The sequence below is a fragment of the Phialemonium atrogriseum genome (genome assembly GCF_030411735.1).
Source record: "Phialemonium atrogriseum strain 8032-3 unplaced genomic scaffold QBC33scaffold_23, whole genome shotgun sequence".
NCBI classification, from domain to species: domain Eukaryota; kingdom Fungi; phylum Ascomycota; class Sordariomycetes; order Cephalothecales; family Cephalothecaceae; genus Phialemonium; species Phialemonium atrogriseum.
Genome location: NW_026848160.1, coordinates 247,555 through 275,389, shown reverse-complemented (window position 1 = coordinate 275,389; position 27,835 = coordinate 247,555). Strand labels below are relative to the sequence as shown.

Genomic DNA, 27,835 nt, shown 5'->3' with positions numbered 1-27,835 from the left:
CTTGGCGAAGTCAAAGTACATACCTACCTAGGTACCTGCCTTGCCTGATTGTTTTGGCCTTGGTTGTTTGTTCGTCCCAGGTAGCTAGGTACCTACCTACCTACCTACTGAGGAACCTGCCGAACATATCGCCAGCCTCGGAAATATCTATTCTCAACAACCAGTGTTTGACCCGGACCACATCCCACATTCAAGACGACGACCTTCACTGAACCTACCACGATAAGTACTTTCCCATTGTCCATACACTATTTGGAAGGCGCTGGTGAGCATCAGATTGCTCTTCGCAAATAGTCGAAGACCGGGCACTCTCCTCGTCTCTCCTCAACCTTCCATTCACCCTCACTCACCCATGCCCACACCTGAAGATTACCTCGATCTACCAACAGGTATCTTCAAGGTCTGGCATTTCACTTCAACAACCAGCACAGATTGGGCTCGGTAACCTGCAGGCTCCCGATAAATCAAGATAACCAAGCCATGGATCGCGCCCGGACCGAATTCTACATTTCCTCCCCCTGGCGCTGGAAGCCCAAGGGAGTAGATCATGTCCTTCGAAAGATGGGTGTCATTTATTGTGTGAGTTGGCGGTTGCTCCAAGTCCTAGCATTCTTTACCCTATCCTAGCCCGAATGTTATCTCAGGCCTACGGATCCCCATTCACTACCTCTTCTTATATATTCTATGGCCGCAGAACTTTAAATATATTTCTACCCTACCCTCCCATCGACACACGCCATTCCTCTGCCTGTCTTCAACATATCATCCAAGTTCTTCCACCAGCTGACACAATGGCTCAGGAGGGTGCTGAGTTCACGTTCGACACCGAATCTTCCTTCTTCAAGGTAAAATGCCTTGCAAGGGATGAAGATAGGACCATGAACCAGTTCAAGATTATCCAGGAAGAGATCGAGGATGAGGTCCTCAGGTCAGGTACCAACGAGTTCCTGCACCCTAACGGCACCATCAACGTATGTTTATTCCATATTTGGGCTCTCGTGACGTCTCTGACAATCGTACAGAGGGGACTCGATAGCGATCTGATTGGGTACACTCCCGAGCACAAGGTTGTCAAGAATGTAGGAGGTTCTCACAAAGAGTACACCCTGCCTTCTACCTCTACCCAGTTCCAGCTCCATGATGTCTGGACTGGGCTCGAGACAGGCAACCAGAAAATGGCAATTCACGACTTGTTGAACGAAGAGCGATTTGCCCTTATTGAAAGGACCAACCAAGTTGCCGTGTCCTACAACCTCTCTGGCAAAGCTGTCTATATTTTTGCCAATGCCGTGGAAGCCATCGAGAAAACCTTCGACAACCTGGACAACTTGCTCGCAGGATTGGTGAGCAACTTCTTCAACCCTGGCATGTATGGTTCCCCACGGCGAACTAACCCCTGCTACAGAAAATCAAGGATCCTGTTCCGACACATATCTTCAATACCGAGTCTTACGTCGACAATTCCCACGAGACCTTTTTCGCCGATGCTCGGTATATCGGCAATATCACCCCTGCTCTCTTGACAACCACCCTTCTTGACCGACGGCTTTACAACGACCCTGCTGTGGCCTACCCAGCCCTGCCCAGAGCAATATCTCTGCGGCTCTGTCAATTCGATGAAAGGAAGCAGTACCACGTGTCTCTCCTGGGACCTGCGATCAAGACCGTCCATCCTCCTCCGAGATCTACCAAATCCAGGGTTAGGACGCGACTATTTGGCCTAGGTTATAGAGTCCGAGCTGAGAAGGGCCGGGGACCAAATGCCAGAGAATGGATTGCTGGCCCGGGCCAGGGCGTCAATGCTGGATTCCCAACCCAGGCTTCGCAAGAACATCCAGCTTTGGAGCAGGAGGAGGACAAGAGCGCCCAGGTGGAGAACTGGCTCATCGATATCTCGACCAACGGCGGACCTCAACCGGCAGACTCTGTCGCGCTTGATGAGATGAAAGCAGTCCTCGAGAAGCTCGCCCCGTCAAAGTCCCAGACTAAACGGACAGCTGAGGAATTAAAGAGCATCAAGGATTTGTTAGCCGACGACGCCGACGACGAAGATGAGGGCGATGCCCCGATTCCAACGGAGCGACTTGGGGGACCGCGATACGCTTTGCTGAACCCGCCCTTGGCTATGACCTCTGACGGCCCTGCTGAAGCTCCGGCCCAAGAGGGGTTGGGTTTTGACAACGACGACATGTACCCTGAGGAATATCTGCTAAACCTCCGAAACCCTATCCTCGAATTAGGCCACTCGGACTCTCTCATTGACCTCGAGAACCCGACTCCAATCCACACCAGCCCCACGGCATCCTCACCGATCTCTTTTGGGATGGGTGCTCTGGTCCCGGAGCCGACGAGTAGTGCCATGCAACTCGGAGTTGCTCGGGAAACCACACCCCCGTACCAGGCGCCTGAGCCAGCTGCCTGCCCGACATCCAATGCAGAGGAACTCGACCTCATTCGAGTTGCTGATGAAGACGGGTCGCGGCCGTCTAATAATATCCTAAAGCAAACTATGCGACTCCAGGCTGGACGACCGGCCCCTCGTGCTGGGGGTAAGAACACGGTACGGGAGAAGAGAAGCATTGTCGAGAAGACGGAGCCCCAGAAGACTGGCCCCCGAAATAGCGGTGACGTGGAAAATAAGCCCGAGTCCAAGAGCCCTGTCAAGACCGCCTTGGAGCGGCAGTCTGGGCTCCAGATTCCGGCTGCCGATAACACGGCTAAGGAAGCTGAGCGGAAGGACTCGGTGAAGGGAACTGTGCAGAAGAAGGCCAATGCCCGGGCCGCTGCTGGGGTTCATATTGTGGAGAGGCCCGACTATTCCTCGCAATTTGCCCCAAAGATGGACGATGCGATCAGACAACTGGTCGCCAAGGGACCCTATCTCCCAGGCAAGATCACCCTCCGAGCCGACTTTGGCCGTGTCCTCCTGCGAGGCATCGATGAGAGTGCGCTCAACTTTAGGGCGGAAGGCTCGAGGAGCAACGGCTGGCCTCTAGAGATCCTATCACAGAGGCTTAGAGAGTGCAAGGGCACGTCCTTCACGAAGATTCTCACCACGGACGGAGTGGATGTCGAATACCTGGTCGGCATCCGAGATGCTAGGACGGGCCAACTGCTGTGGAACCCAGAGCCAACGAACCGTACAATCTACTCGTTCGCTTGTACCGCAGGCCAAGGGAATAAGAATAAGGAGCAGTTCTTCCTGGACATCGATGGGACCGAGGACGCCTTCACCTATGTTCTCCGCGGGAAGAACGAGGACAAGGCACCCATCTGGGTCCATGGCCTCCTGCGGAACTGGGATTTTCGCGTGGCGATGTCGCACACGAACGTGGCCGAGCTGGAGAACAAGTTCGGGCCGTTCGCAAGGTCGCTCGTTGCCAACCTGCAGGTGACATTGGCCAGCGAGACGGACGACCCCCGCCTCCGATGGGGCATCCACGACGACTTCCACGTCGCCGTCAACCACATGCGCACACTGACAAAGTGGCGCTTCATGAGCCGGGACGGCGAGAGCCACCTCAACATCACCGAGGTCCTTGAGAACGATGTCCAGGGTTGTAAGTCATCCCCGGACATGAACGGCCGCAACGGCTGGTTCATGCAAATGGCCCAGCTTTACAAGGGCGCCAACCGCGGCCGGCTGGAGAGGTTGGGTTTCCCGGACCGGTGGTACGAGGCGTCGGTCACATCGGCGGTGGCGGAGGACATGCTCTGCCAGAACGAGAGCCTTTGCTTCGCCGCCAGGGCCGACTGGGATTTCGAATCCCTCAAGGACGCGGGCGCTTTGAACGCCATCCTCAAGCCCGCCCTGCGCATGCTGCAGGAAATGGACTCGGTGGGCGCTGGCAACGACAACCGCCAGGCCGGCATGATGAAACTGCCGCGGCCGAACAACACGTTCGTGCCCGCACCTGGCGTCCAGGTTGAGGACCCAAACGCGGTGTTCTGGTAGGCTTGTGGAGCAAGAGAGACGTGGAGATGGGTATGGAAGGGGCCTAGCTAATTAATGTGCGGATTTGCTCTTGCTTAATGGGACTTGATCCTCAGAGGCATTGTCGAGATCCTGGTTATCCTATGTGGTCTTGGGCAGACCTAGATAGTTAATATGAGGATTGCTCCTGCTGGATCTTGATCACCAGAGGGGTTGTCAATAATTGACTGATATTCCGGAGGGACATGGAATCAATAATTCTGATGGTTAAGCTGATCGTCGTGACAATTGTAGATCCTGGCTATACAGTATCCAGGGCGGTTCCACGTGGAAACAAGAGGCACATCAGTTAAAAATGCATTCCCATTGATCGGACCTAACTAGGCTTGCTAGGTCAGGGGTATCTTCCTTCCAAGGCACCTATCTCGCCCTTCCGCCTCTCTCCCGAACGCACGTGCAAGCAAGCAAGAAAGAAAGAAAACCTCGCAGCCATTTCATCACCAGCGCCCCTCCTTCCCCTCCCTCCTAAACCTGCTTCCCATCCAGCACGCTGCGGAAAATCTCATAGTTGCCAGTCAGGTTGGGATCATAGACAGCAAAGCAGACCTCGCGCCACCAGTTCCCCGCGAACTCGTCCTCGGACAGCACCTCGAGCCAGCAGTGGGCGACGTCCTCGGCCGGGTTGCCGAAGACGCCGCACCCGAGGGCGCCGAGCACGAGGAGGCCCTGGCCGTTGGCGGCGGCCATGCGCAGCGACAGGCGCATCTTGGCCTTTGTGATGCCGCGGTCCTTCTCGCGGCCGTACACGAGCTTCTTACGCTTCCGGAGGGCGGCGCCGGCCGCGGGATCGGGGACCAGGAACGTCCGCACCGGCGGCCTGTAGAGGGCCGCGATGGTGAGCACGCTGACGGCCGGGAGGGCCGCCGTGGCGGCCGCGGGGGCCCCCTTGACGGCCCCCGGCAGGAGACCGTGGCCGCTTGTCCTGTCGGCGCGGACGACGAGCACGTCCGGGCTGTACAGGCCCTCGTCCATGGCGAGCGGGTACTGGCTGTGGGGCAGGCTGGCGAACAGGGAGCTGCGGAAGCAGAGGGCCTCCTCCTGGGCCCAGGCGCCGTTCAGCCAGCCGCCGCCCGGGTCCGCGTGGTTGGCGAAGTTGATGACGACGGGGCGGTCGCTCAGCGGGGCCGAGGAGGGCTCGGTGGCGATGGCTAGCGCGGCGTTGAGGGTGTCCGAGTTGACGACCTTGATGGTGGCGGGTGTCGGGTGGCGGGGGCAGTCGTTGGGGTCCAGGCGGTGCAGGCCCTCGAAGCTGTGCTTGAACGTGGCGAAGGCGTCGAAGGTGGCTGGCTGCTGGCTGAGCAGGGCTGGCATGATGGCGATGGTCTCCTGGGCGACGGCCCGGAGGATGTCCCGGGGTCCGGGAGGCGGGGGCGGTGGACGCCTGCCGCCGCCACCGCTGCCCCCGCGCAACTCGAAGTAGTCCGTAATGTTCGCCATGGCTTATGCGAGGGAGGAAGCTGGAAGGGACTGTTTCGCAGTCACCGCGAGGACTGAGAGAGGGCTGACGGGTTGACGGGCTGACGAAGTGAGATTTGTGCCTCTACTTCAAAATGAGCTGGAGTAAAGGGTGGATATCATCAATCGCACCTAGGCGTGTAAGTGGCCTGGGGGAAGAGCTTGACGCAGCGGGAAAATTAAAACCTGCTGCCTGGTGGTGATGAGCTCTTTTTAAATCATCTGCAGTGGTGGGGGAAAGAGAATGAAAATAAGGCCAGCATTAAAAATCAAGGTTGCCCCGGCGATTCTCGTGGGCCTCATTGTCCATTCTCTGGGTCTCCTAGACGACTTCGGGTTGATGAGAAAGAAAGCATGGTGCCTTCTGGATGGATGCGGACTTCAATTGATATTTCTTAGTTCGGCCTTGGATGGCACATACCTAACTCCCAACACCCAACACCCAAAGACTAATGCATTTGCCCACTATGGGTGGAAATGCCGGTTGCGGCAGTGCCTAGAGCCTCTTGCCTGGAATCTGTCTTTGCTGGCTTAACCCTTTTCTGTGGTTCTTTGTTTGGCAGTTGATTTATATGGCTATATATGTAGGCATGTAAACATGCACGGAAACGGCACCCGTACAAAGACCGACTCGGGGCCCGGAACCCGGACCCGGACTCGGGCTCGACTACAAGCCCGACTGGGCGATTCAGAGAAACCAGGATCGTCGAATGACGTCCCGGTCTCCTAGTGTGAGGGGGGGTCCGTCGAATCGGACCTCATCACCGAAAACTCCCTATATTAACCCCTGTTTAGCGACCACTGCCAGCGGGTGGAAGCACAAGGCCCACCGGCACGTGACCGGCGCGGGGAAGGAACAGATGCTGCTTTTAACCATGAACCCGATTCAGGTTCATCCTCGATCCGGACGTCATCGTCGGCCAAGAAAAGGTGGCAAGTGCCTGAGCGTGTCGATCTCAAGCCTCGGCGATGCCGCAGAAGCGTCCCAGGTCTGGTAATTTTAGCCGCTTTAGTGCCAGATCGGGAAGAGGAATTGAGTTTCTTGAGGACTTGGTGGTGTGGATTCAAGAGACTGCCCTGGGCTGGTCAGCGAACCAGAGAGTTGCCTTTCTGGCGGGAACTTGGTAACTTGCGCCTGCCCCTCGGCGGCCGGCTTCTTGGCCGGTGGCATTGCTTGATACTTGATTGCCTGAGTCGCTCACCAGAAGCCAGACCAGGCCAATTCTCCTCCTCATCCCAAACCTAACTTCGCCTCCGTCTACCTAATAATTGTTCCTACTGACTCAGGCACTTCAAACTTTATTGCTCGTTCCTGTGATTAGATACCGTGCATTTTTCCCCCTTTCCCCTGCTTCGCTGCCATTGTCTCTACTCTACCCTTGCCAATTGGTGTCCCGGCGCTTCCGACCGTTTTACCCCTCCACACTCACCATGCCGATCCGCAACCCATTCGCACGCCGGCCCGGCGTCGTCAGCCCACAGGACGAGAATGTGCGACCCGGATCTTCGTCCGCAGCAGACATTGCGCATCCGGGTTTCGAGCGCGTCGACACGGTGGGATCCAAGGCCTCGTCGGCGTTGAGCATCCGCAGCGGGCGAAGCCAGGATACGGGCGAGTACAAGATGAGCGGTTAGGCATTTCCCCCCCCCTCTTCCCTCCGGCCTCCGGGTCGTTGAGATCCGTCGTTGTGGGACGTAGGACTGACGCTTTCTCGACTGTGAACAGTGGTCAATGACAGCGGCGTCTATCTTCCGGTATGAATCCACATGGCGCATCTGCGCTAGGACTATCCCACGGGACTGTGCTGACGCTCCTTCACAGCCATCACCGACCGAGAAAGAAAAGTCATGGCCCAGGCGATACTTGGCCTCACGGACGTCAATGGAGACGCAGAGTAGCCTCGGGGAGATCGAGCACTTCCCCATCTCTCGCGAATCCTTCGATTCATACCGCCGGTCCTTTGTATGTCTCTCCCCGTCGTAGCAAGCAGCCCGACCGGCAGAGTCAAACGTACCGACTGACTGATCGACTCATCCAAACAGGACATATCCGCCCGCAGCCCCATCATCATCACCGACCCCGCGCCCCGCCAATCCCTCGACTCAGCCCGCTTCCCACGGCCCCCGCGCTCCGCCCTCGCCGAGCGCCGCTTCGAGCGCCGCGCGCCCCCCACGGCGGAGGAGGAGTTCGAGGACGTCGGCCTCAACGACGACGGCAACAGGCAACGGCAGCAGCACCACCACCACCAGCCGACCCCGCAACCGCCACCCGCGCCGAGGAGGAAGGGCTTTCTCTCCAAGTTCCACCCTGACTCCACCACCGTCCCAACAACGCAGGACTCCCCCTCGGCGACCCCGACATCAGCACCACTTGCGCCCGCGCCTGCGGCGCCGGCCACACAGGCGGCCCCGCTGTCCATGTCGCGGTTCCTGCCCGGCCGGAAGCGCGGCCACAGCGGCCAGGGCGCCCAAGAGCTTGGCGCCATGCCGCCGGCGGCGGCGGCCGACGGCATGCACCGGACGCCTGCCCCGGCGGTCGCGGAGGCGCAGGAGGTCAGATCTTAAAAAAGAGAGAGCCCCGTCCCTCCCTTGCGCGTGGGACATCTTTTTCCCCGCAAGTGTGTATATACATATATATTAGGCATGTCGTTGTATAAGCCCTTCTCTGTCGGGGAAGGTGGTCGATATTGCCGGCGTTAGGGGGGTGTCTGGGTTTTTATTCTGGTGCGATGGATGGGGGGTGGGGGTGATACACAGTCGCTCGCTATGGAACGGATGGATGGCCTTGCGCTGAGATTTTTTTTTGCAAATGGGAGGGAATCCGGAAACCTCATCATCGGCCGGATCTGAGATTCACGACGACTCATTTCGCCGACCATGGATGGAAGGAAACATAGCATATGGGAGGGGGGAGTTTTTGTTTCTTGCTTATTATTCCTTAGTTCTTTCTCTCTCTCTCGGTCCATATAACTAACTGACGCCGGGACTACCGCTGGGCGATCAGGGAGGAAGCAGATTATTAAATCTCTGCGCCTCTCGTCCCGTAATGATAGAAGACAATATCGTCGGTAAATGCAGGTACAGACGGCCTGAGATACATCGGATGCATCCCATATGGGAGATGCAAAAAAGTAATCGTGGGTTCGGGCTTGTCATCTGCCAAATGGCCATGCAATCGAAGAAGGGGCTTGTCAAGGAGATCAGTATTTGCCTACTTACTCAACACCAAGGCAGTTTACTTTTTTGTACACTAAGGACCATCCAGGCTCATTTCCTTTATTTTCCCGATCCATTTGCAGGCAAAACGCAAGGAAATAGATTCTACATGCTCGTTTTTTAATCTGTGAGCATCTGGTCTAACCATCCCTAGGCCCTACTCAATCTACCCTCAGGACTCTGGGCCCCCTCTTCTTGCTGGCCTTCTTCTTCTTGTGGCCCCGCTCAAACGCCGCCGCCGCGGCATGGTCTCGGCCGACGTTGTCGAGGTCCTTGACCTTGTAGATCCGGATGATCCAGTTCTCGCTGGTGAAGGCCTCGTCCAACGTGTTGAGGGTCGGGCCTACGTCGGGCAACCTGACACCGCGCACCCGGTCCTGCGCCTGACCAGGCGGGAAGAGGGCGTTGTAGTTGTAGTAGGACATCTTGTACCTGTGTGGTTGTTAGCGGGATGCCACCTTGGCAAAGGAAGCAGTTTGTTTGCTTACATCAGACTGTTCTTCATGGTCTCCGTCGCCTCGCCATCAACGCGGTATTCACCGCGCGGGGTGAAGAAGTCCCGCTCCTTGACCTCGTCGGGCCAGATACCCTCGGCAATTCTGACCATCCACAGGAACTTGTTGATGTCATCGCCCGAGTAGCCAAGCAAGCCTCCAAATACCACCAGAACATAGTCGACTTCGTGCTGCCTCATAATCGGGTAGCTTACTTCTTCGCGGGAGCTCATCGCCTTGCCAACAGTGGCGATGTGGGTGTTGTTCCAGGTGTTGTTGTCAACCAGCGTCGGCCGGTCGGCCATGCCGCCAATCTGATAGCCATAATCCCACCAGGACATGATCTTGGCATCATCGGCAGTGTTCTGGCGGAGCCACTGGTAGGCCTCACGGTAATCGTCGATGATGTGTTGGCTGCCGTCAGGCATCTTGCTCGCAAGCACCACCGACGGCGACGAGTAAGCGTTCGAGGTGACCCACGTGCAGTGCAAGATGAACAACAAGAGATAGACCGTCATCGAAGTAACCACCACGGACTTGGAGAGGAAGCTGTAGACGCCAACCACAGGCTTGTTGGTCGATTTCAAGCCACCCTTTGAAGCCTTCTTGGCAGTGGCATCGGCCGAGTCCTCCGCGTGAGGCTCTTCCGGGTTAGGGGATTTTCTGTGCATGTAGGTCTCGAGCATCTGCGAAGCCGCAAGTGCTGCGGCGATACAGACAACCGGAGTCAAAGTCAGCATCAACCGGACCATGACGCCGGAGAAGTAGCTGCCAAAGAGGGCATAGACGACAATGAAAACATGCTCATCGGCCAATTTCTGGAAGCACAGGTAGACGCCAGCAGGGAAGAGCCAGATCAGCAGGTTCAGGTCGAAGAAGTATGCGGGCCAGGCGGTGGGCTGATGCTCGGAGACGGAGGCGATGATGGGAATGTGGATCTTGGCATAGGCTGTATCCCAGAGTGAGTAGAATCGGCCGCTCCAAGGCGCGATAACCCCGGCACTTGTGGCGAGCACGAGGGCGAGCAGGCTGAGGCCAAAGGTTCCGCTGGCGAACAGCCACAGGAAGGTCTGGAATTGGCGGCTAGGGATGGCTGAGCGCACATAGTCGAGGAACGCGAGCAGCTGCAGGAAGCCAAAGATACCTATAGAGACTCAGCATGCAGACCAATGGCGGTAGTAGGGGGGGTTTCCGCTTACCCAGGGCTGGCATATGTTCGCTGGTCCTGACCGGCGAGAAACCGACGAAAGGAATCTGCATGCTCGCAAGTGTTCCCAGAGCGTACCAAGTGCTATATGACACATACAACCTCGTGCTGTACCGACCCATGAGAATGAGTGCGAAGGCGTGGAGCGGTAGCAGGCAGGTGATGAAGGCATATCCACCCCAGGAGGCGACCATGTAGCCGTAGAACAGGGCGCAGAGAGCACCCCACAGCATGGAACCCTGCTTCAGCGCCTTGATCCAGAGGTAGAAGGTGAAGACAAGTAGGAAGATGGCGATGGCCTCGTTATCGTAGCTGCCAGCGACCGACCGAGAGATATAGCCCGGAGAGATGCCCATGAAGGCAGCGGCCAGGAGACCGGCGGACGAGGAGGTGGTCATCTCATTGGTCAGGAGATATGCGGCGAAGGCGGTGAGGCCCGAGAAGGCCGGGGCCAGGAGGACGCAGATGTTTCGGATGTCGACGGGGATCGTAAGGCTTCGCAGTGCGTGGTAGATAACACCACTGGTCACCATCAGGCCGGGGTACAGCGTTCCTCCAGTGACACGCCCGAGAGGATGCCATGTCCGATCATCAAACCAGTCCCAAAAACTGGAAAAGCCATTGGCTACTAGGTACTTTGTCGCTCTGAAGTTGAACCAAGGATCGACTAGAGACAGGTGTCAGCTATTTGGATTGGGGGAATTGACAAGGGCTTTGTGAGGCTCTCTACTGACATTCGTGAATGATACTCTCGAAACCTGCGCCAGAACGCGTCAGCAAAACATGTCATAACCTGTCACTACTGTGTGCGCAGAGAGTGCACAGAGATTGGGGCAGTGTGGGCCCCAGAAGAGGGCAATTGGCGCCTCCATGAAGCTCACATCAAGCTCGGGAACAGCTGCTGGCGATGGTACTTACGAATCACCGAAAACAGCCGGCTGGCAATTGCGGCGGCGGCGATAAAGCAGAGGATGACCACCCGCAGCAAAGTGCGGGTGTTCCTTGCCTTGCCGCCGCTGGCGAGAAGATCAAGGGAATTGGCCGACATGGTGGCCGTCAAGAGAGTGTCGTTTGCAAGCTGGGAGTTGGAGGCTCTCACAACTTGCAGCTAGGTACTTGAATTTGGAGAGGACAGTTTGGAACTTCCACGTCAAGGTTCCAGTTTTGGCTTGGCACATGCACGGACCCCAACGCAAGCACAGGCTAGGCCGCCTTGTGGGGTGTGTTAAGCTACTGCGCGTCTGATGGAGATCAAGCCACACATTCATTGATCACCGCCACAACCTCCCGAGAAGTTCAACTTTTTACGAATGGTATGCTCATTGTATTGTCCCCGGTTAGCTAGACGGATAGTAAAGCTAGAAAGGTGGCATTAGTTAGTTGCCCTGGTAATCTACCGTCATGGCTGTCATGGCTTGTAGCTTCTTCATCTCCAGCCCAACGCAAAAGCTACTATCTCCCTTTAAAAGCCTCCTCTCATTTTATACAGCCCGTGCTGATCGTCCGCATGTATATGACCATGACCATGGGCGATTCCGTTTTCCACTCCCAGCGTAACTTATTTCCCCTCCCCCCGCTTGTTTATGCTAGTTAGGTAGCTGCGCTATCCCTAGATGTCGTCGCACAAGTGGCGACGTCGTCTGGGCCTAACAGCGCCCAAAAATGAAGCGCGCATATATCACTATGCCTAGCCCACGATATTGTCGCGTGCAGTCGGGGTTGGATCCTCGTAGAAGATATTTTTGCAGAATACACTTATATCAAACACACCGTCCTAGTTTTTTTTTGGGGGGGGGGGGGGTATCATGTCGCAACGGCGAAATTGGATGTGCCACCAGCGCCCGATATATCGCCGGCGTGGCCAGCGGTCTGTGACTCGATAAACCCTGGGCGCCATTTAACGAGATACTTAGCAGCAAGAGGCTGGGCATCTTCGACTACACACGGATGTCAGCATCTTTCCAAAGGCCACACACGGCGAGGGCAACGGGGGGTGGGGGATCAACTTACATTCTACCCAGATTGCCGCCACGGTATCGAGAGCTGTTTCTCTCGCCGGTGGGCGCATCATCACCAGGTACAGCAAGCTCGTCAAAGCAAGCGAGACCGTGCTTGGATCCCTGCAGAGCGACTTGACTCGGCCAAGTAGCGTCGGGCTGAGCTCCGGAATCTCTCCCAGGAAGCGGATCAGTACCTTGTCCTGCGGCGTGAGGTACGGCAGGAAGCCGTCCACGACGCGGAGTGCCCATTTCTCGTAGTGCAGCGGCGCATTCTCGCCGAGATTCCGCTTTGCCAGCTGGTCGCTGTACCACTCCTCGCACAACCACCCGACAGCAACGTCGATCCGACGGCGGAAGTCCTCGAGGACGTAGGTGTAGAGCATCTCGCGGATGCCGTCGTTGAGTGACACGCGGGGGCGATCGATGGCCGTGCCGGCATCTTCAGCCTTTATCGAGCTACTGCCATCTTCAAGGCCCATCGTGGTGCGAGTCGCTAATCGCATGATCACGGTTAACCACGAGTCACGATCGTACGAGCTTGCGGCCAGGCGATTGATCCCGGCCTTGGGCTTTCGAGCTGAAGGTTCGCCGAGCGTTGACAGGGGACCAAAGACACGAGACACGGCGACCTGGCCAACTTTAGCTGCGCTTTCGGGGTCGAGCGAGGGTGGCGGTGGTAGCTTGAAAGTCCCCAGAGCTGCGAGAGCAGACGCCGTGTCGGGTTCCTCGTTGGCCGGCTTCTCCGGCGGTGCACTGTCGAGCTTGTTGAGGATCTGCTCCGTATCTTCGGCGGCATAGTAGTCGGGCTCATAATCATCATCGTCCTCCTCGACATCGAGCGGTGCCGTGTCGGGATTGAGAAGCGCCGGTTGGGCGACAGTCGCAAGGGCGGTTAGACGGCTACGAATACCCTGTATAGGAGTGAGCGAGTGATTCGACGGTCAACGATAGAGCCAGGGGTCCAGTCTTACAGCGATAGCCTGGTTAAGCAGGTCGGGGTTTAGAGTTGCCAACGTTGTGACACTTATCCTTGCCGCTAGTGCGGCTGGGATCTGGGTGGCGTCAAAACCTCGCAAGCCGGCATTACTTGTGATGACGAAGACATCTTTGAGAGAATGTGTGCCTGGGCTCAGAGGCTTGATCTCTAGGCGGGGAGCCGCTAAGGGTTCGACTCTCTGCCGCTTTGCGTTGTTCGCAGCAGCGGCAGCCGGGTCAATTAGAGCTCGCTTTCTGGTGGCCTCATCGAAAATCTCGGAACGAGATCGCATTAGGCGCTCAACATGCTGTTGTATCCGGCCAGTCATGGGGTTGTGCGGATCCCTAGTCCTCAGTCAGTCAATCTGAACTACCCGACAAGCCACGGAGCCGTGTTACCTTTTAGCAAGATGGATCAAGAGCATGCGCGTTGTCTTCTCCATGGACTTCACATATACCCTGGATTTGGGCGTCATCGGTGAGTTGGCAAGCTTGAGAGGGTTGAAGTTCAACACCGCATTCAAAACCCTGTTGGAGGTATTAGGTCTCGTCCGGACGAGGATAGAGAGGGTATTTAGGGTTGCGTCGACGAGCAGAGCATCACTACGATAGGAAGACTTGGTTAGCTGCCGGACAGGGGTGAGTTGTGAGGTCGTGCTATCTCACCTGCTGTTGTCTTGTAGAGTACCAAGCATCCTGTCCAAGAGTCCCGTAGCCTCTGCCTCAAGATAGCGATGGTCTAACAACGCATGATTTGGCGGAATCATTGACAGCGAGACATCAAGCCCAGAGTTCTGAACGGCGGTTAGCACTAACACGGGAATGAAGATACTTGGGGCAGGCTCGCACTTTTTGTTCTGTGCCATTTGACACCGTCTGCGCAAGGACGACTCGCTGGGCAAACTTTACGCAGCAGATCCGGAGAGGTGGCGCAGCATCGTCCCAAATCCGCAATATATTTGCCTTGATAGAGACCATCGTCTCCCAACTTTCGCGGTCATGGGGGTTGGTGATTCTGCGAAAAAGGGGTCATGTTAGCGATAAATTCCCACGAGGAAGTATATATGTTCGTCGGCAACGCTACAATGCTCGTATCCGTTGAGAGGAGGTGCAAGCAAAGCCCGGGAGAGGGCAGCGCGGTCTCAAGAAACGACGCGCCGTCGCATCATGGCGAAGCCACGGGGCTGACCACTCCTAGCGGCACCAAACAGCAGCAAGAAATCACTATAAACTCACATCCATCGTACCAGCAAAGGGTAAACGCTCGCCGCAGCCATGATTACGGACTTCAAAACGAATATGTCCAAGTTCCGCTCCTCCACCAGCCTCTTCAGTGTCTCGAGCGTCTTGAGACACAGGTCCTCTTTCGCCCGTATCGGTACCGCCGGCGTCGAGACGGCCTCGGCGATGAATTCAGCGCCCCATCTGCGCAGCTCCACGGCGTCCGACTGGGTGACAATGGGCAGTATCCCGGCCACCACCGCCCCGTAGTAGTTGGCGTCGCTGAGCACAAGCTTCCGGGCATCCTCGAGCTGCCGGAGCTGATCGCTCGTGCTGAGAACTACGGCAGCAGCCATGGCGCGCCGCTCCAGCTCGGTAAGGTCGAAAGGAGGGAGAGAGAACTATGATGGAAGAGGCTCTTTGCGATGGGAAAAACTACGATGATATTCGGACCAGATCTGAGGTTTGCGAAAAAAAGATGCGATGGAACCTCTGGGTTGGCGGCAGAAAATAATCCTCGGGTGAGAGATCAAAGCACGTCAAAAGAATTCAAAGGCTAGATGATGGCGCAGGACGTGAGGACGACACTTGATATTTGATTCTGCAGCTCCTCCAGGTCTTCTCGAAGTCGGCAAACAAGGATCGCGGTTCGAGGAGGGCATTCATTCTGGCCAGCACAGAGACTGGGGGTTACTTGGAAGCCGGGTCGTATGCGTAAGTGGCAGGTTATTGTCAGGTTACTGTCGCGGGGCGCAATGCATTGTCCAAAGCTTGCCCCGGGCGGCTCGAAGGGAAGAAAAAAGGAAGCGGATCAAAGAATGCGCTTTTGGGCCAGGCCAGTTGAAAGCTTGGATGGAGGCTTAAAGCAAAGCGGCCTGGACACGCGCTTTCTGCAGGCAAGCCACCCATCGCTTGGTACGTGCCTACTTAGCCGACGAACTGCCGGCCAGGAGCCTCAGGTGGCTCAACCTACCCACGACATGATTGGCTCAGAGTTGTAAAAGCATCTGATCTTCACCTTCCAGCTTCACCACCCTGTCTGGTTTGCAAGTTCTCGACCAGATATCTACCCAACAAGCCTTTGCAAGGCCAACACCGACACAGATTCGAGTACAATGGTTGGGTGCGTTTGTCCTCCACCCAACGATCGGGTCAACCGCCCGCTAACTCAACCCCATGCAGCTTTGAACGCTCAAGTTACTACGACCGGCAGTGGCGGCAGTCCGACGCCCTCATCCGCGCACGGCGGCCGTATCTTGTCAAGAACGCCCTGCTGGGCGTAGGAATTACGGCTATCGCCGCAGGAATTTGTAAGTTTGGGTTGCGCATGATCTGGACGGGCATGACCGAACCGATCCAGCAGCTGACTAGAAGGGCGTTTTATAGATGTCTACACAATTCGAGCTGTCGGCCAAGACGAATTCGATGATGTCAAGGTCCCCGATGTCCCTGTGGCGATCCCGCAGGGGGCTGCGCAACAGTCCAAGAAATAGACTGACGGGATGACGATGAGGACAAGGACGAGGGCGAGTGGGTGCGGCTATATCAGGGGGGGAGCATTTTCACTGGCGTTCTGGATTTCACTGGCCTTAGAACTGGGAGTCTTCAGTGCTGTATAGTTATATTGGACTACGTGCAAGAGGTATTTGCGAAGGAACTGTGAAGAAGAAGAGAGCAACGCCATTCCACCCAACCCCTTTGGCAGTGGGGATGATAACTCCCCCGGAAAAAAAACGCCTCCCATATAAACATGTATATTTACGCGCCATTGATGCTGGGATCCGAAAACCTTTGTATAAAGGGCGTCTCCTGCCGAGACGCGCGGACCCGGTCGTCATGACCACAGACGCAATGCATTGACTCTCCCCTCGTCTCCGACCCTCGCCTCATGGAGTGGAGGCAACCAAAAACTGATTCCAGGCAATCCTGCCTGGAGAAATAGATCTCATGCGGGCTCGCTGATGATCGACAAAACAGGTCTCGCCGCTCATGAGACTAAACGATATAAGCGAGTGGGCATGGCACAAATCAAGAGGCCTGCAGGACAGCCTCGCGCTTCAATCCGCCTCCCGGGATTAGTTTCGACTTTGTGTTTTCATGCCCTATAGACGAGTGCGACTTGTGCATCTGCACCGGTGGACCACCGTTCGGTATAGAACTGGGATGGACGTTGGAAGAAGACGGCCCGCCAGGTTGGTGCGAATGCCGTCGGTTCCCTGAAAGCCCAGATAGCGATGCTGCAGGGTTTGGGCCTTGCTCGGAGTGTTGTCTTTGGATTTGATGTGAGGGGTGATTAGGGTTCGCCCAAGGCGTCTGCTCAAGGAACTGCTCCCCAGCAGCTCCGAGGCTTCGTCCAAACGGCGAACCGGCGGCGATGTCTGTGTGAATCGGTTGAGTCGAAGCTGGTGGAACGCTGGACTGCTTTGCCCGCTGATATACTATTGTCAGCATGGATTGAGACGGGTATGAGCAGGCGTCTGCGATGAACTAACCTCTATGGAATCGAAATCCTCATCCAACTGATCCTCAGACGCCCCTGCAATGGTAGGAGCAGCCGGGAAGCCCTTGTACTTTGCGAAGCCTGACAGGATGGACACCTCCTTGTTGTAGGCAACGGCATGCCTAATACACTGCGTCTTCGTGCTGGGGAAGCGAATGCCGTAATCTGGAACATGGTTTGCGTCACGCCTGCGCTCGTGCTGGATTTCGTACCACTCCTTGCCGAGTGCCTCGAGGACCTTCTCCCGTGATTCTCGGACACTTTGGAAATATTGGGATATGATCTGTGCTCGCTCTGAAACAGCTTTTCGCTTGAGGGCATCCATGTTGAGCTGCAATTCTGCTTTGCTGACCCGTATTCTCTCTTCGCGCCGCTCGTCGATGCACCGGAGCATGGCTAGGTACTCGGGGTGGGAGGGAGTGTCGGCCGTAAGCATGGCTTCCTCTTGGTTGAGCTGATCTAGACGTTCTTGATAGAGCCTGCAAGAGACATTAGTTGTAGTCCATGAAGGAGCATCTAGGATTCGACGACTTACCGTTCTCGGAAATTGCTAAATTGCTTCTCGATAGCAGATAGCTCCTCCCAGGCGGATTTCTTCCTCTCCACTGTTTGAGAGATTAGCACACGAGCCAAGCAGGAGCCCGACAGGATTGACATACGCTCTTCTTCATTTCTAAGAGCCACTTCTGCTTCTTCATCAACATCTCCCTCAGCTTGCTCCTCCTCTCCGGTTCGTATAGTGTCTTCGTCGGCGGTGGCAGCCCTATCGCCATGCTCTGGGGTGCTCTCGTTCAGCCCTTCTGTGCCGTCGTCGGGGCTCTTGCGCCTCCTGACACCATTGCGTTTGGGCTTCCTCGACCGGCTGGGCTCGGTCGTGGTATCCTCAATAGACTTGGCAGCTTCGTCCTTGGTATCGTGCGCAACCTCGCGGTCGCCAGTGCTATCCTCCTCACCAGTGTGCTCGCCGCTTCGGGTATTGGTAGAAGAACCCTCGTCGTCGGGGGCAGCAGTGTTGTCTGCAGAAAACTCGTGGTCGGTGGGGCTGATCGAACAGGTGCGCTTCCTGAGGGGTTGATCCAGCTCGGACTGTTCTGCAACCGAGGAGCGCTTGCGTTTCCGAGTATCTGTAGAGTCTTCGGCGGGTTTGGCCTCTTGGACTTTCGTCTGCGGTGTGTGCTTGGAGGGCGACGGCGACCGAGATTGGCGGTCCTTCGTGCGACGACGATCTGCTCGACGACGATCTGCTAAAATAGAGGGCATGGAGTAGTCAGGGTCGTCGTCGGGTAGCGAGTCATCGTCGCTGCCTTCGTCTCCCGCGTCTGCGGCGGGCCGGACCTGTTGCTGGAGCTTGCTGGGACTGGGCTCAAAGGGCGCATTGCGCCGATCAATGAATTGTTTACCGCCCGCGTCTTTGACTCCATTGACAAGCCCGCGACCTTGTGTATTCTTGGGAGGGGTGTCGTAGAGTCGCTCAGTTTCGGCTTCCGAGTCGTTGGCGTCGATTTCGGACAGCTTACTCTCACCGTCCGAATTAGGTCTCGACGCGAAGTCGTCGTCTTCGTCTCGAGGTTCTGGTGTGCCGAGGCGTGCGACATTGCGTGTTAGGCCGCCAAGATCCATCTCATCGGGGTCTATGTCCTTGTCTTCCACATCGCTGAGGGGGCTGGACAGATTGCTGGAGCTTTGGCCCAGGAAGGGCGGCGGCGAGCTCGCCAGAGCGATCGGCGGAGCAGTATCGCCGGTGGCCATTGCTAGCGCTGTAAGGGGATCGAAATTAGGACTGCAACAATCGCGAATCCGAGGTTCAGTGGCGTGGTGGGCGGGTGGGAGAACCCGCGCAAAATTGAGCGCCCGTCTCGAGCTGGAGGGACAACAGGCGTCAGGGCAATCGACGGGGGAAAAGAAAACGAGCCAGCCCAGTGTGGGGTTGAAGACGGGAGACCTGGAAAACTAGGAAACGAAATGAACAAGATCGTGTGGTTATTTTCCCAGAAAGTAGAGTAGGTGGGGTGGTGTTGCGAGAAAGGAAGGGTGGGAAAGCCGGGGAAGATTATTGACCCAGGAAGCCCATATGGAGAGTGCGCCGACGACGGGAGAGGACCTCGTGAATCCGCCCACCCCAAGCGATTGATCGATGCTCGCATCCACTGCGCCGTGACCCCAATCCCCTGGGGTGCAATTAATAAGCTACGAAATATCAGCCCACCCTTTGGGCTTGCGCTTTCGGGCGCTGCTGCAGCGCTAACAGTCTATGGGCTGTTCTATAGTCAAATACGTTAGTTGATTATCAGGCAGGCGCCTTCCTTCTGCCGGATGGGGCAGGTCTAATGTCCCCCACTAACAGACGACACAGACCATCCCTGGTATTAGGCGGTGGGTCAAGGCAGAATTACGATAGGTAGAAGCACTGATAAGCAACTTTTTCTGTGCTGCCCCAAGAATCGTGCAGTTCCACTCTTGAAGAACGTTTGGTACACTTTACCCACGATCTACCGGACAATGGCAAAAAAGTAAGACTCGACTGCATCGTGTTCCAACTCTATTTCATGTCAAACTAACTTGAACCAGGCATTCGGGCTTGTCTGCCCCCCCCAAAGCGGTCGATCCCGCCTTGGACGCACTTTTCGCTGGAAGTGTAAGTCGTGATGGCACACCGCAATTTCCCTCTCCTATCCTAACAAAACACTAGGCTGGACCAGTTACGGCCGCCCCCAAGTCTCGGTATGAAGATTTACCACCTGCAAGGTCAGGGCAGGCGGAGAACTCATCAGACGAGGAAGACGCCGAGGACGATGCCAGCATCTCTGAGGGAGAGTCGTCGGGAGGTAGTGGAGATGAAGCTAGCCCCTCCGATGATGATGAATCTTCCAATGAGGGCTCCGACAAGGAGGATTTGAGCGGGGACGACGAGGTCGCAGCCGCAAAGTTCTTGGAAGCCGTTCTCACCAGCGGCGCGGCGAGCCACAAGAAGGACAAGAAGAGGAAGAGAAAACAACGGGATGACGATGATGGTCTCGAGTCCAGACACCTACAAAAGCTGGCCAAGGATGATGACGAACCCGTCGAGAAGCGACAGAAAGGCGAAGATGAGCCCGAAGATCAACCGGGGGAGGAAGACGACGCAGCCTCGGACGACGGCGTCATCATGCACGAGTCCTTAGCCGCCGACCCGGCCGCGTCAGAGCTGGAGCAGGCATCCCGTACCATATTCTTGAGCAATGTCTCCATCGAAGCCATCACCTCGCGCACGGCCAAGAAGACGCTCCTCGCGCACCTCTCGTCGGTGCTGGACAAGACGGCCTCGCCGCCCCAAACCATCGAGTCCATCCGGTTCCGCTCCACCGCCTTCTCGACGGCCGCCGTCCCCAAACGTGCCGCCTTCATCAAAAAGTCTCTCATGGATGCCACCACCAAGTCCACCAATGCGTACGTCGTGTACAGCGCCATCCCGGCCGTTCGCGCCGCCGTGACGAAACTCAATGGCACTGTGATCCTCGACCGCCATCTGCGAGTCGACAGCGTGGCCCATCCCGCCACCGTGGACCAGCGTCGCTGCGTCTTCGTCGGCAACCTGGGGTTCGTGGACGACGAGTCGGTGCTCAACGTCAAGACTGACGAGGAGGGCAAGGAGGTCTCCGAGAAGAAGAAGCGTACCAAGGCTCCCATGGACGTGGAGGAAGGCCTGTGGCGGGTCTTCGGAAAGGAGGCCGGCAAGGTCGAGAGCGTGCGTGTCGTGAGGGATCCCATAACGAGGGTGGGCAAGGGTATCGCCTATGTGCAGTTCTACGTAAGTTGCCTCTTTCCGCTTTCGAGCCCCCTTTATCTCCCACCCTTTCTCGATCACCCGTCACTTCCAAAGAGCAACCTCATAACTAACCACGTATTCAACCAACAGGACGCCAACGGCGTAGAAGCAGCCCTCACCCTCGCGGGTAAGAAATTCCCGCCCATGCTCCCCCGCACTCTCCGCGTCAGCCGGTGCAAGGCCCTACACAAGACCGCGCGCGCCGCCGAGGCGAAGGCCAAGAAGGCCTCCACCCCGGGCACCGGCGCCAACGCCAGCGCCGACGACGACGGCAAGCCGGACCGCAAGCGGCGCAAGACCGGCGGCAGCGACTACGTCCCCAAGCCCACGGCCGAGGCCCAGACCCTTGCCGGCCGCGCCAGCAAGCTGCTCGGCCGCTCCGGCGGCGCAAAGGCCGCCGCGCGGCCCCCCAGCAGGAAGGCCGAGCGCCGGGCCGCCGCGCGGGCCGAGAGGCGGGCCGGGAGGAGGAGCAACGGTAACGACAACAACAACGATAACACCAACAAAGATGGCGGCGAAGGGCCGCCCGCGGCCATCAGAACCCCCGAGGAGGTCATCTTCGAGGGCCGGCGCGCCAGCGCCAAGGACGGCAAGCCCAAGGATCTCAAGTTCAAGGGCTCGCGGCCGAAGGGGGCGGGCAGGAAGGCGGCGCAGGCCAAAAAGACGGGCCAGGAGGGGCGCGGGGCCGTCCGCGCCGCCAAGTGGCGGGCCGAGGGTCGCAGCAAGTAAGGGGCATTTGCCAAGAATAGGATGGGGCTTCGTTAAGGGGTAGACGCACTAGATGGGAGCGGTACCCCCTTGTATGTACATACCGCCAGGCAACCAATCTAGAGTACCCCAAGCCGGAGAAACGCGTTTTACGAGGTGTGTTCGTCCACTGAAATAGGCGACAGCATCGCGAAGCATAGACGTGGTGCTTAAGGTGTTCAAGTACCAGTGACACAATGGTCTCTCTCAATCAAGCGGGCCATTGCAAATTGACATCTATTATCGATTGGGGGTAGTCGAAGCTATTCGGGGGAAAAGGGGTAATATCAAGGCAGGGGCATCAAAAAGCAGGTCCTAAAGGCAGGTGTTGTTTTTTCCTGTCCAGTCACACGAAACACGCACGCAAGTAAATGAAATCTTAACCAGACCCGGTTTCCCTTCTTCCACCGCCACTGTCTTCCACGTTTACCAAACATGAGAAAGAGGGGAAAGTGGACTCGGTTCGCCCGTGGTGCTCATTCATTGTCCATCATTCATTGGGTTATGTGCACTCCGCAAATTCACAACACCTTTCCAGCTTTCGGGCATGCAGGGTCGCAGGATCACGGGAGGAGGCTTGCCCCTCGAGAAATCCCCAGTGACTCCTCGCATCTGGCAGCTGAGTCCAGCGCCAAGCCGACGGTTTAATACTCGACCTCACCCTCCTCAGGCTCGAACGAGTCGGCAGCGACCTCCTCGTAATCCTTCTCAAGGGCAGCCAGATCCTCGCGGGCCTCGCTGAACTCGCCTTCCTCCATGCCCTCGCCCACGTACCAGTGCACGAAAGCGCGCTTGCTGTACATGAGATCGAACTTGTGGTCAAGACGAGACCAGGCCTCGGCAATGGCAGTGGTGTTGGACAACATGGAGACGGAGCGGTCAACGGAGGCGAGGCCACCATCGGCCGGAGAGGCGGTGGGCACCGCAACGGGCTTCTGGTAGTTGATGCCGATCTTGAAGCCAGTTGGGCACCACTCGACGAGGTTGAACGAAGCCTTGGCCTTGAGAGCCGCAACAGCAGCGCTGCAATCGCGAGGAACAACGTCGCCGCGGTAGAGCAGCGCGACGGCCATGTACTTGCCGTTACGAGGATCGCAGACAACCATCTGGTTGTTCGGCTCGAAGCCTGGAGAGTAAAATAGTTAGATATCCCCCCTCTGTCGGAAAATTCAATCCTCGCAGTTCCCGATACTCACATTGGAAGGTCAGGTCGTGAACCTTGAAGCTCTCGTGAGCACTCTTGGCAGCCGAGATGACAGGAGCGTAGCTGATCAGGGGATAGTGGATACGAGGGTACGGGACCAGGTTAGTCTGGAACTCGTTCAGGTCGACATTAAGAGCACCATCGAAGCGCAGGGACGACGTAATGGAAGACACGACCTGAGCAATCAAGCGGTTGAGATGCTCGTAGCTAGGGCGGGGGATATCCAGGTTTCGTCGGCAGATATCGTAGACGGCTTCGTTGTCAACCAAGAAGGTACAATCGGAGTTCTCAATGGTGCTGTGGGTCGAGAGCACAGCATTGTAAGGCTCAACAACAGCGGTGGAGACACGCGGAGCAGGGTAGACAGCGAACTCGAGCTTGCACTTCTTTCCATAGTCGGCAGAGAGGCGCTCGAGAAGGAGAGCGCCGAAACCAGAGCCGGTGCCACCGCCGAAGGAGTGGAAGATCAAGAAGCCCTGCAGAGAGTTACAGTTGTCTGCGAGCCGCCGTTAGCATCCCGTTTTATTCTGTTTCACGACGCTCATCACTCATGGCACGCAGCCGTAGTACGTACCGGCAACACGTCGAATTCGGTCAATGACATTGTCGACCATTTCCTTGCCAATGGTGTAGTGTCCGCGAGCATAGTTGTTGGCAGCATCCTCCTTGCCGCTGATCAGCAATTCCGGGTGGAAGAGCTGGCGATAAGCACCAGTGCGGATCTCGTCGATGGGGGAAGGGTCAAGATCGACAAAGATGGATCGGGGAACATATTTCCCGCCGCTGGTCTCGGTGAAGAACGTCTCGAACGAGCCAGCATCACCAATGTCCTTGGTATTGGGATCCGGGCGACCGTCTTGCCCGAGGCCATGCTCGAGGAGGTACCTAGCATGACTGTCAGCCGAAAAAGACCGAGTAAGGGCGGTGAGGAGCCATACAGTTCCCAGGCACTGTTGCCAAGCTGGGTACCAGCCTGGCCCAGGTGAAGGTGAAGGACCTAGTGGAGCTCATGTTAGCTGGCTGCCAGTCTGGAATAAATGGTGCCATGTCTCAAAGCCCAAGGCTGGCTGCCAGTGCGGATGGTAAAGCGAATATGCATCTGATGGTGGTAGGGTGTTGAGATGGGCGTTAAGTGGGGAGGATCGCCGGCTTCTGTCAATCAAGAAAGGCAAATCGAATTATGATGTCGCCGATGTCGAATGTGAACATTGAAGAGGGCATCAAGTCCCTTTCCTTGCTGAAAAACCCGTGGTTGTGGTTGGAAGCTTCTTGTCGACACATTCCCCGCATTGGAAATAGGGGCTCTCGGAATAGCCTCATCGTGCCCGGGTTTACGGGGAAATATGGACCCAACAAAATAATCCGGATATCTTACCTCGCCTCTCATGGTGAGTAGATTCCTCTAGAATCGAGATGGGCAGTGAGATGGTCTTGGAATGGAAAAGTGGTATGCGCACAGCGCAAATGGAGGATCAGGCAGGACGGAGGGAGGATTAAGGAATTTTGTCAATACAAGTTTGATGTTCTGTTGATGCCGGCTGAAGATTGGAGATTTGTGTGGGTGGGAAGCTCTCCTTTTGTTTGGTAGGTGCTGAAGGCGGGGCAAACTGTGTGGGAAGTGAAAGCTCCCTGTAGCCTGTACCTGCAATTTGCCAGGTCTCGTCACAGTGGACGAAGTGCTTGGTACTCTAAACTATCTGGCTTAGCGCCTCGTGCCCCGCAGCCAGTTGGCATTGCGATTGCCCTGGATGGTCTCACCGCTTCCCTAGTGTGCCTGCCCCTGGCCTGTGCATCCAGGCCGAGCGGGTTTTCTGCAAGGGTCTTGTTGTTCATTACGGTGGGCGGTTGAGACAAATAATGCAGTGTGCTTAGAACGTGACAGCCGTGTGTAAGGGGCGGTTTACAACAAACAATAGACAGATCAAGAGATAAATGGCTGAACCTCAAGAGGAGAGATTCAGGCAAAGGACCTGACGTTTATACTGGAGAGAAGAAAGATCGAGATCAGAGGATCATTACTTCTTTGCGTGAAAAAGGGGGTGACATGGAAAAATGGTTATACAGCGACCTCTCCTTTCCACACATCTCCTCGATCATTCAGCAATAATATTTGTATCCTACAGCTTTATGCACTGGTTTGGTTCTTACAAGGGTCCATCTTCCTCAGCTCTTACGTATTTCTAAGTCAGCAATGTCTATTAGACTGGAAGACTTCCTTCCTTGTAGGCATCATCATAAGTGGTTGCACCACAGCTCTAGAATCTATATAGTTATCACACTCTCTAATCGCTGCTGAGGTTTGTCTCCAAGCTGGGCGTAATGGAATTCTACAAGAGGCGATATGAAAGTCCGTATTTTTGCCTGAGCCATGAAGTGAGAGAATCATGCTAGACATCCTTTGCCTCTCGCACACATAGACAATACCTGCATGTCAGGAGACTTGGGTTCGGGTTGCTACTGCCTTGATCACATTTAGAGGAGAAAAGGCAGTGGGACTTTTCAAGCTGCCGCTGGAAGATATTTGGCCAAGCATGCCTCCAAAGTTCTCACTGCTTCCTCACCTTTCTGGCCACTGTGCTGTCCTTGATTTAAGAAGTGATTTCGCTGCACTACTTCCCCCCACTCCCCATCATCACCTACATATTCACATCATCTCTCTGCCCTCACAACGTCGGGAATTTTCATACATCATACCCTCTGAAGTCATCTGCTTTTTAGTCGGGAAGCCCAGTTATTGCTCTCACGCCGAGAGACCAACTCCTCCCTTCGTCTCAATTTCTCGTCGCGTCTCGTATCCCTCGATCTACACCCTTGCCGGCCCTCCCACCAGCTTGTGTCACAGATATTCATTCCACACTTGCATCATGACATCCCAGCCTCTCCCCCCCAGGCACAGTGGGGAGAGTAGTGGCAACACCAAGGATGATCCTATCGCGGTTCATGACCTCCAGGTCAAGGATGCTGGGTCTTTTTCGCAGGCAGCGCCTTCGGTACACAACCTGTGCAACATGTGCGAGAGCGAAGGCACAAAGGCGTGTGGGAAGTGTGGCGATGCCTACTATTGCTCTGCTGAGTGCCAGAGATCTGACTGGCCCATGCATAAGATACTCTGCAAGGCCTTCTCAGACTTCAAGTCTGACAAACGTCCGTCTCCTGAGCACTTCCGGGCAGTGATCTTCCCCATGACTCAGGGCGAGCCAGAATTTGTCTGGCTGGGATACAATCAGTTGCGAGGTACCACGACCGTGGAGCATCCGGACCTAGGCAAGGTCACCAAGATCATTGGCCGCCCAGCACTGCCCACTTCTGCAACGCTGTACGTCCCGATAACTACCACTGCTCAGTTCAGTGGTAAGGGAATGGCCCATGCCCTGTGTATCTGGGGTCTCCAGGTCCATACTACCGGCATAGTACCGGAGCTTCTAAACCAGTCCCAGGCTGCTCTTGGAAAGCCTGGCCTGCTGCGACCATGGTTTGGACCTCACATCCATGTCGCCATCACCCAAGATGCCCAGAGCGAAGGGGCACAGAACAATAGCAAGGCAGGAGACAGAGTGGCCAAGGGCAATGGGGATGACGAGCTACCTGGCATCCGATTGAGCGAGCTGGAGATCCAGGATAATCAGAGCATCAACTGCGATCCCCAAAGCAAAGGAGAGGAAGACACCAAAGAAGACATTGGCGGAAAGAACACGGGACAGGACGACAAAGAGAGTCGGGACAGCCCCAAGGCAGGCGTCACTGAAAATGGTACCAGAAGTGGTACAGAAGATGCCAACAAGGACAAGATACTTGCCAACAACCAACTCGCCAGGCCCATAAAGAACCCCATGCGAGTCCAGGATATCACCATGCGCGACTTCCGCCACATTGTCGACTTCTACCAAAACTACAAGGACAACCCCTGCATTGCGAATCCCGATCGATCAGTCTCGCAATCCATTCCAGCCATCAAGATCAGCAGCACCAATGACCCATTCAACAAGCAGATGGGCATCACTGACACAATGCGCACTGTCAAAGTCCAGGCACCCCTCCAGACAGACAGATTCCAGACTGCAGTGACCCTGGCCAACCTGGTGGGTTTGAGTTGGTGGCTTCGGGATGGAAACCCGATCACCAGTGAGGGAATTGAGCGCCCTTGGAAGAACGCCGATGCCCGATACCTGGATACCATCACAGTTGCTTGCACAGTTGACGACAGGACGTACGCCTATTCTGGAACCACGCCTCTCCAGGGGAGCGTACTAGTCATGCATGCCAAGGGGCTGCCTCTGGATTTCCATCACATCTGGGCTTTCAATGAGTACCTAGATCTGGTCATGATTACCCGGGGAATACCTTCCAAACCAGCATTCAAGGCGTACTGGGCCAGGTACAAGGATGTGAAAGCCCGGTCTGGTATCTGCATGGACAATGTTCCTTCGCCCTACGACTTGGAGGACCCGGAGCTGGAGGATATCCTCGATACGGATGCCAAGATTGTTCGCAAGGCTATGGCCAACAACACAGCAGTACATTTTTGAAGGGTATTGAGAAAGCTTGAGGATTAGAGAAAGCTTGAGGATTAGAGAAAGCTTGAGGATTATTCAGGGTCCGCGAAACCCAGCACGGCGAATCTTTCGTTGAGGTCTTCCCAGGCCGCGATAGAAGCAAGACCATTCAAATCCTCCAAATCATCGCCAAGGTTGCAACTAAGTTAATCTGGCTACCTGTAACTTTGTTGTTGATTATCGTCAAGTTTTATCGTGAGTTCGTCGGCATCGATATCCGCAATATCTGCAATGATATCCTCAATATTAATTAGGTTGGAGGTGGAGAGGTCCAGATTAACTCCTTCTTGTAAACACTTGGCTGAAAGGTCCATAACTACATGGTAGCAGATCCCATTAAAAAGGAGAGGGCAAAGACAATAAATGTGCTTCGAAAATGCATTAGTTCTGGTTAATAAAAACTTATGTTGATGTTGAATGAAGCCTCAAGTGGTTCAGCCTCCAGCCCCACATTCCGACCCCCA

The 27,835-nt window shown here is 55.9% G+C and overlaps 10 protein-coding genes across 10 annotated transcripts; 5 read left to right on the top strand and 5 right to left on the bottom strand.

Annotated features, from left to right (window-relative positions):
• Positions 1-480: 480 nt before the first annotated feature.
• Positions 481-3,955, top strand: QBC33DRAFT_457042 (uncharacterized protein; the record flags this gene model as incomplete). The annotated part of the gene is made up of 6 exons (XM_060424838.1): positions 481-565; positions 784-971; positions 1,023-1,343; positions 1,406-2,025; positions 2,293-2,371; positions 2,642-3,955. The coding sequence occupies 6 exons, from the start codon at positions 481-483 to the stop codon at positions 3,953-3,955; spliced, it is 2,607 nt and encodes an 868-aa protein (XP_060280850.1).
• Positions 3,956-4,170: 215 nt separating this feature from the next.
• QBC33DRAFT_497187 (uncharacterized protein) lies at positions 4,171-5,431 on the bottom strand (the record flags this gene model as incomplete). The annotated part of the gene is made up of 1 exon (XM_060425585.1): positions 4,171-5,431. The coding sequence occupies one exon, from the start codon at positions 5,429-5,431 to the stop codon at positions 4,460-4,462; it is 972 nt and encodes a 323-aa protein (XP_060280849.1). The 3' UTR covers positions 4,171-4,459.
• A 1,357-nt stretch (positions 5,432-6,788) lies between these two features.
• QBC33DRAFT_191640 (uncharacterized protein) lies at positions 6,789-8,255 on the top strand. Its single transcript, XM_060422525.1, has 4 exons — positions 6,789-7,079; positions 7,176-7,204; positions 7,272-7,412; positions 7,493-8,255. The coding sequence occupies exons 1-4, from the start codon at positions 6,881-6,883 to the stop codon at positions 8,012-8,014; spliced, it is 891 nt and encodes a 296-aa protein (XP_060280848.1). The 5' UTR covers positions 6,789-6,880; the 3' UTR covers positions 8,015-8,255.
• A 363-nt stretch (positions 8,256-8,618) lies between these two features.
• QBC33DRAFT_477489 (oligosaccharyl transferase stt3 subunit) lies at positions 8,619-11,487 on the bottom strand. Its single transcript, XM_060425271.1, has 5 exons — positions 11,285-11,487; positions 11,101-11,124; positions 10,359-11,033; positions 9,154-10,303; positions 8,619-9,097 (listed from the first exon to the last, which is right to left on the bottom strand). Exons 1-5 carry the CDS (start codon positions 11,412-11,414, stop codon positions 8,827-8,829), a joined length of 2,250 nt encoding a protein of 749 aa, XP_060280847.1. The 5' UTR covers positions 11,415-11,487; the 3' UTR covers positions 8,619-8,826.
• Positions 11,488-12,046: 559 nt separating this feature from the next.
• Positions 12,047-15,095, bottom strand: QBC33DRAFT_191591 (uncharacterized protein). Its single transcript, XM_060422524.1, has 7 exons — positions 14,578-15,095; positions 14,191-14,356; positions 14,008-14,135; positions 13,741-13,944; positions 13,338-13,686; positions 12,377-13,277; positions 12,047-12,303 (listed from the first exon to the last, which is right to left on the bottom strand). The coding sequence occupies exons 1-7, from the start codon at positions 14,916-14,918 to the stop codon at positions 12,170-12,172; spliced, it is 2,223 nt and encodes a 740-aa protein (XP_060280846.1). The 5' UTR covers positions 14,919-15,095; the 3' UTR covers positions 12,047-12,169.
• Positions 15,096-15,393: 298 nt separating this feature from the next.
• On the top strand, positions 15,394-16,440 carry QBC33DRAFT_546665 (cytochrome c oxidase assembly factor 3, mitochondrial). Its single transcript, XM_060428679.1, has 3 exons — positions 15,394-15,685; positions 15,745-15,872; positions 15,949-16,440. Exons 1-3 carry the CDS (start codon positions 15,678-15,680, stop codon positions 16,053-16,055), a joined length of 243 nt encoding a protein of 80 aa, XP_060280845.1. The 5' UTR covers positions 15,394-15,677; the 3' UTR covers positions 16,056-16,440.
• On the bottom strand, positions 16,172-19,141 carry QBC33DRAFT_621952 (Sds3-like-domain-containing protein). Its single transcript, XM_060432822.1, has 4 exons — positions 17,722-19,141; positions 17,598-17,667; positions 17,055-17,541; positions 16,172-16,992 (listed from the first exon to the last, which is right to left on the bottom strand). The coding sequence occupies exons 1-4, from the start codon at positions 18,809-18,811 to the stop codon at positions 16,591-16,593; spliced, it is 2,049 nt and encodes a 682-aa protein (XP_060280844.1). The 5' UTR covers positions 18,812-19,141; the 3' UTR covers positions 16,172-16,590.
• Positions 19,142-19,561: 420 nt separating this feature from the next.
• Positions 19,562-21,927, top strand: QBC33DRAFT_594696 (nucleolar protein 12; the record flags this gene model as incomplete). The annotated part of the gene is made up of 4 exons (XM_060431791.1): positions 19,562-19,572; positions 19,631-19,697; positions 19,752-20,849; positions 20,958-21,927. 4 exons carry the CDS (start codon positions 19,562-19,564, stop codon positions 21,594-21,596), a joined length of 1,815 nt encoding a protein of 604 aa, XP_060280843.1. The 3' UTR covers positions 21,597-21,927.
• Positions 21,928-22,258: 331 nt separating this feature from the next.
• QBC33DRAFT_517562 (tubulin alpha chain) lies at positions 22,259-24,205 on the bottom strand (the record flags this gene model as incomplete). The annotated part of the gene is made up of 5 exons (XM_060426193.1): positions 22,259-22,740; positions 22,811-23,314; positions 23,393-23,703; positions 23,757-23,815; positions 24,194-24,205. The coding sequence occupies 5 exons, from the start codon at positions 24,203-24,205 to the stop codon at positions 22,259-22,261; spliced, it is 1,368 nt and encodes a 455-aa protein (XP_060280842.1).
• Positions 24,206-25,435: 1,230 nt separating this feature from the next.
• QBC33DRAFT_497166 (uncharacterized protein) lies at positions 25,436-27,351 on the top strand. Its single transcript, XM_060425584.1, has 2 exons — positions 25,436-26,372; positions 26,661-27,351. The coding sequence occupies exons 1-2, from the start codon at positions 25,683-25,685 to the stop codon at positions 27,342-27,344; spliced, it is 1,374 nt and encodes a 457-aa protein (XP_060280841.1). The 5' UTR covers positions 25,436-25,682; the 3' UTR covers positions 27,345-27,351.
• The last annotated feature ends 484 nt before the right edge of the window (positions 27,352-27,835 follow it).

Coding starts and splice junctions, on each gene's coding strand:
- QBC33DRAFT_191640 (XM_060422525.1), top strand. CDS start 6,881: ATGCCGATCCGCAACCCATTCGCACGCCGGCCCGGCGTCGTCAGCCCA. Junction 7,205..7,271: donor ACAGCGGCGTCTATCTTCCG/GTATGAATCCAC, acceptor GCTCCTTCACAG/CCATCACCGACCGAGAAAGA. Junction 7,413..7,492: donor ATTCATACCGCCGGTCCTTT/GTATGTCTCTCC, acceptor TCATCCAAACAG/GACATATCCGCCCGCAGCCC.
- QBC33DRAFT_477489 (XM_060425271.1), bottom strand. CDS start 11,414: ATGTCGGCCAATTCCCTTGATCTTCTCGCCAGCGGCGGCAAGGCAAGG. Junction 11,034..11,100: donor CGAGAGTATCATTCACGAAT/GTCAGTAGAGAG, acceptor ACCTGTCTCTAG/TCGATCCTTGGTTCAACTTC. Junction 10,304..10,358: donor CGAACATATGCCAGCCCTGG/GTAAGCGGAAAC, acceptor GAGTCTCTATAG/GTATCTTTGGCTTCCTGCAG.
- QBC33DRAFT_621952 (XM_060432822.1), bottom strand. CDS start 18,811: ATGGCCACCGGCGATACTGCTCCGCCGATCGCTCTGGCGAGCTCGCCG. Junction 17,542..17,597: donor TTTAGCAATTTCCGAGAACG/GTAAGTCGTCGA, acceptor TGTCTCTTGCAG/GCTCTATCAAGAACGTCTAG. Junction 16,993..17,054: donor AGGATTTCGATTCCATAGAG/GTTAGTTCATCG, acceptor ATAGTATATCAG/CGGGCAAAGCAGTCCAGCGT.
- QBC33DRAFT_191591 (XM_060422524.1), bottom strand. CDS start 14,918: ATGGCTGCTGCCGTAGTTCTCAGCACGAGCGATCAGCTCCGGCAGCTC. Junction 14,136..14,190: donor CAAATGGCACAGAACAAAAA/GTGCGAGCCTGC, acceptor ACCGCCGTTCAG/AACTCTGGGCTTGATGTCTC. Junction 13,687..13,740: donor TTGATCCATCTTGCTAAAAG/GTAACACGGCTC, acceptor ACTGAGGACTAG/GGATCCGCACAACCCCATGA.
- QBC33DRAFT_546665 (XM_060428679.1), top strand. Junction 15,873..15,948: donor GGCTATCGCCGCAGGAATTT/GTAAGTTTGGGT, acceptor GGCGTTTTATAG/ATGTCTACACAATTCGAGCT.
- QBC33DRAFT_497166 (XM_060425584.1), top strand. CDS start 25,683: ATGACATCCCAGCCTCTCCCCCCCAGGCACAGTGGGGAGAGTAGTGGC. Junction 26,373..26,660: donor ATAGCAAGGCAGGAGACAGA/GTGGCCAAGGGC, acceptor ATGCGAGTCCAG/GATATCACCATGCGCGACTT.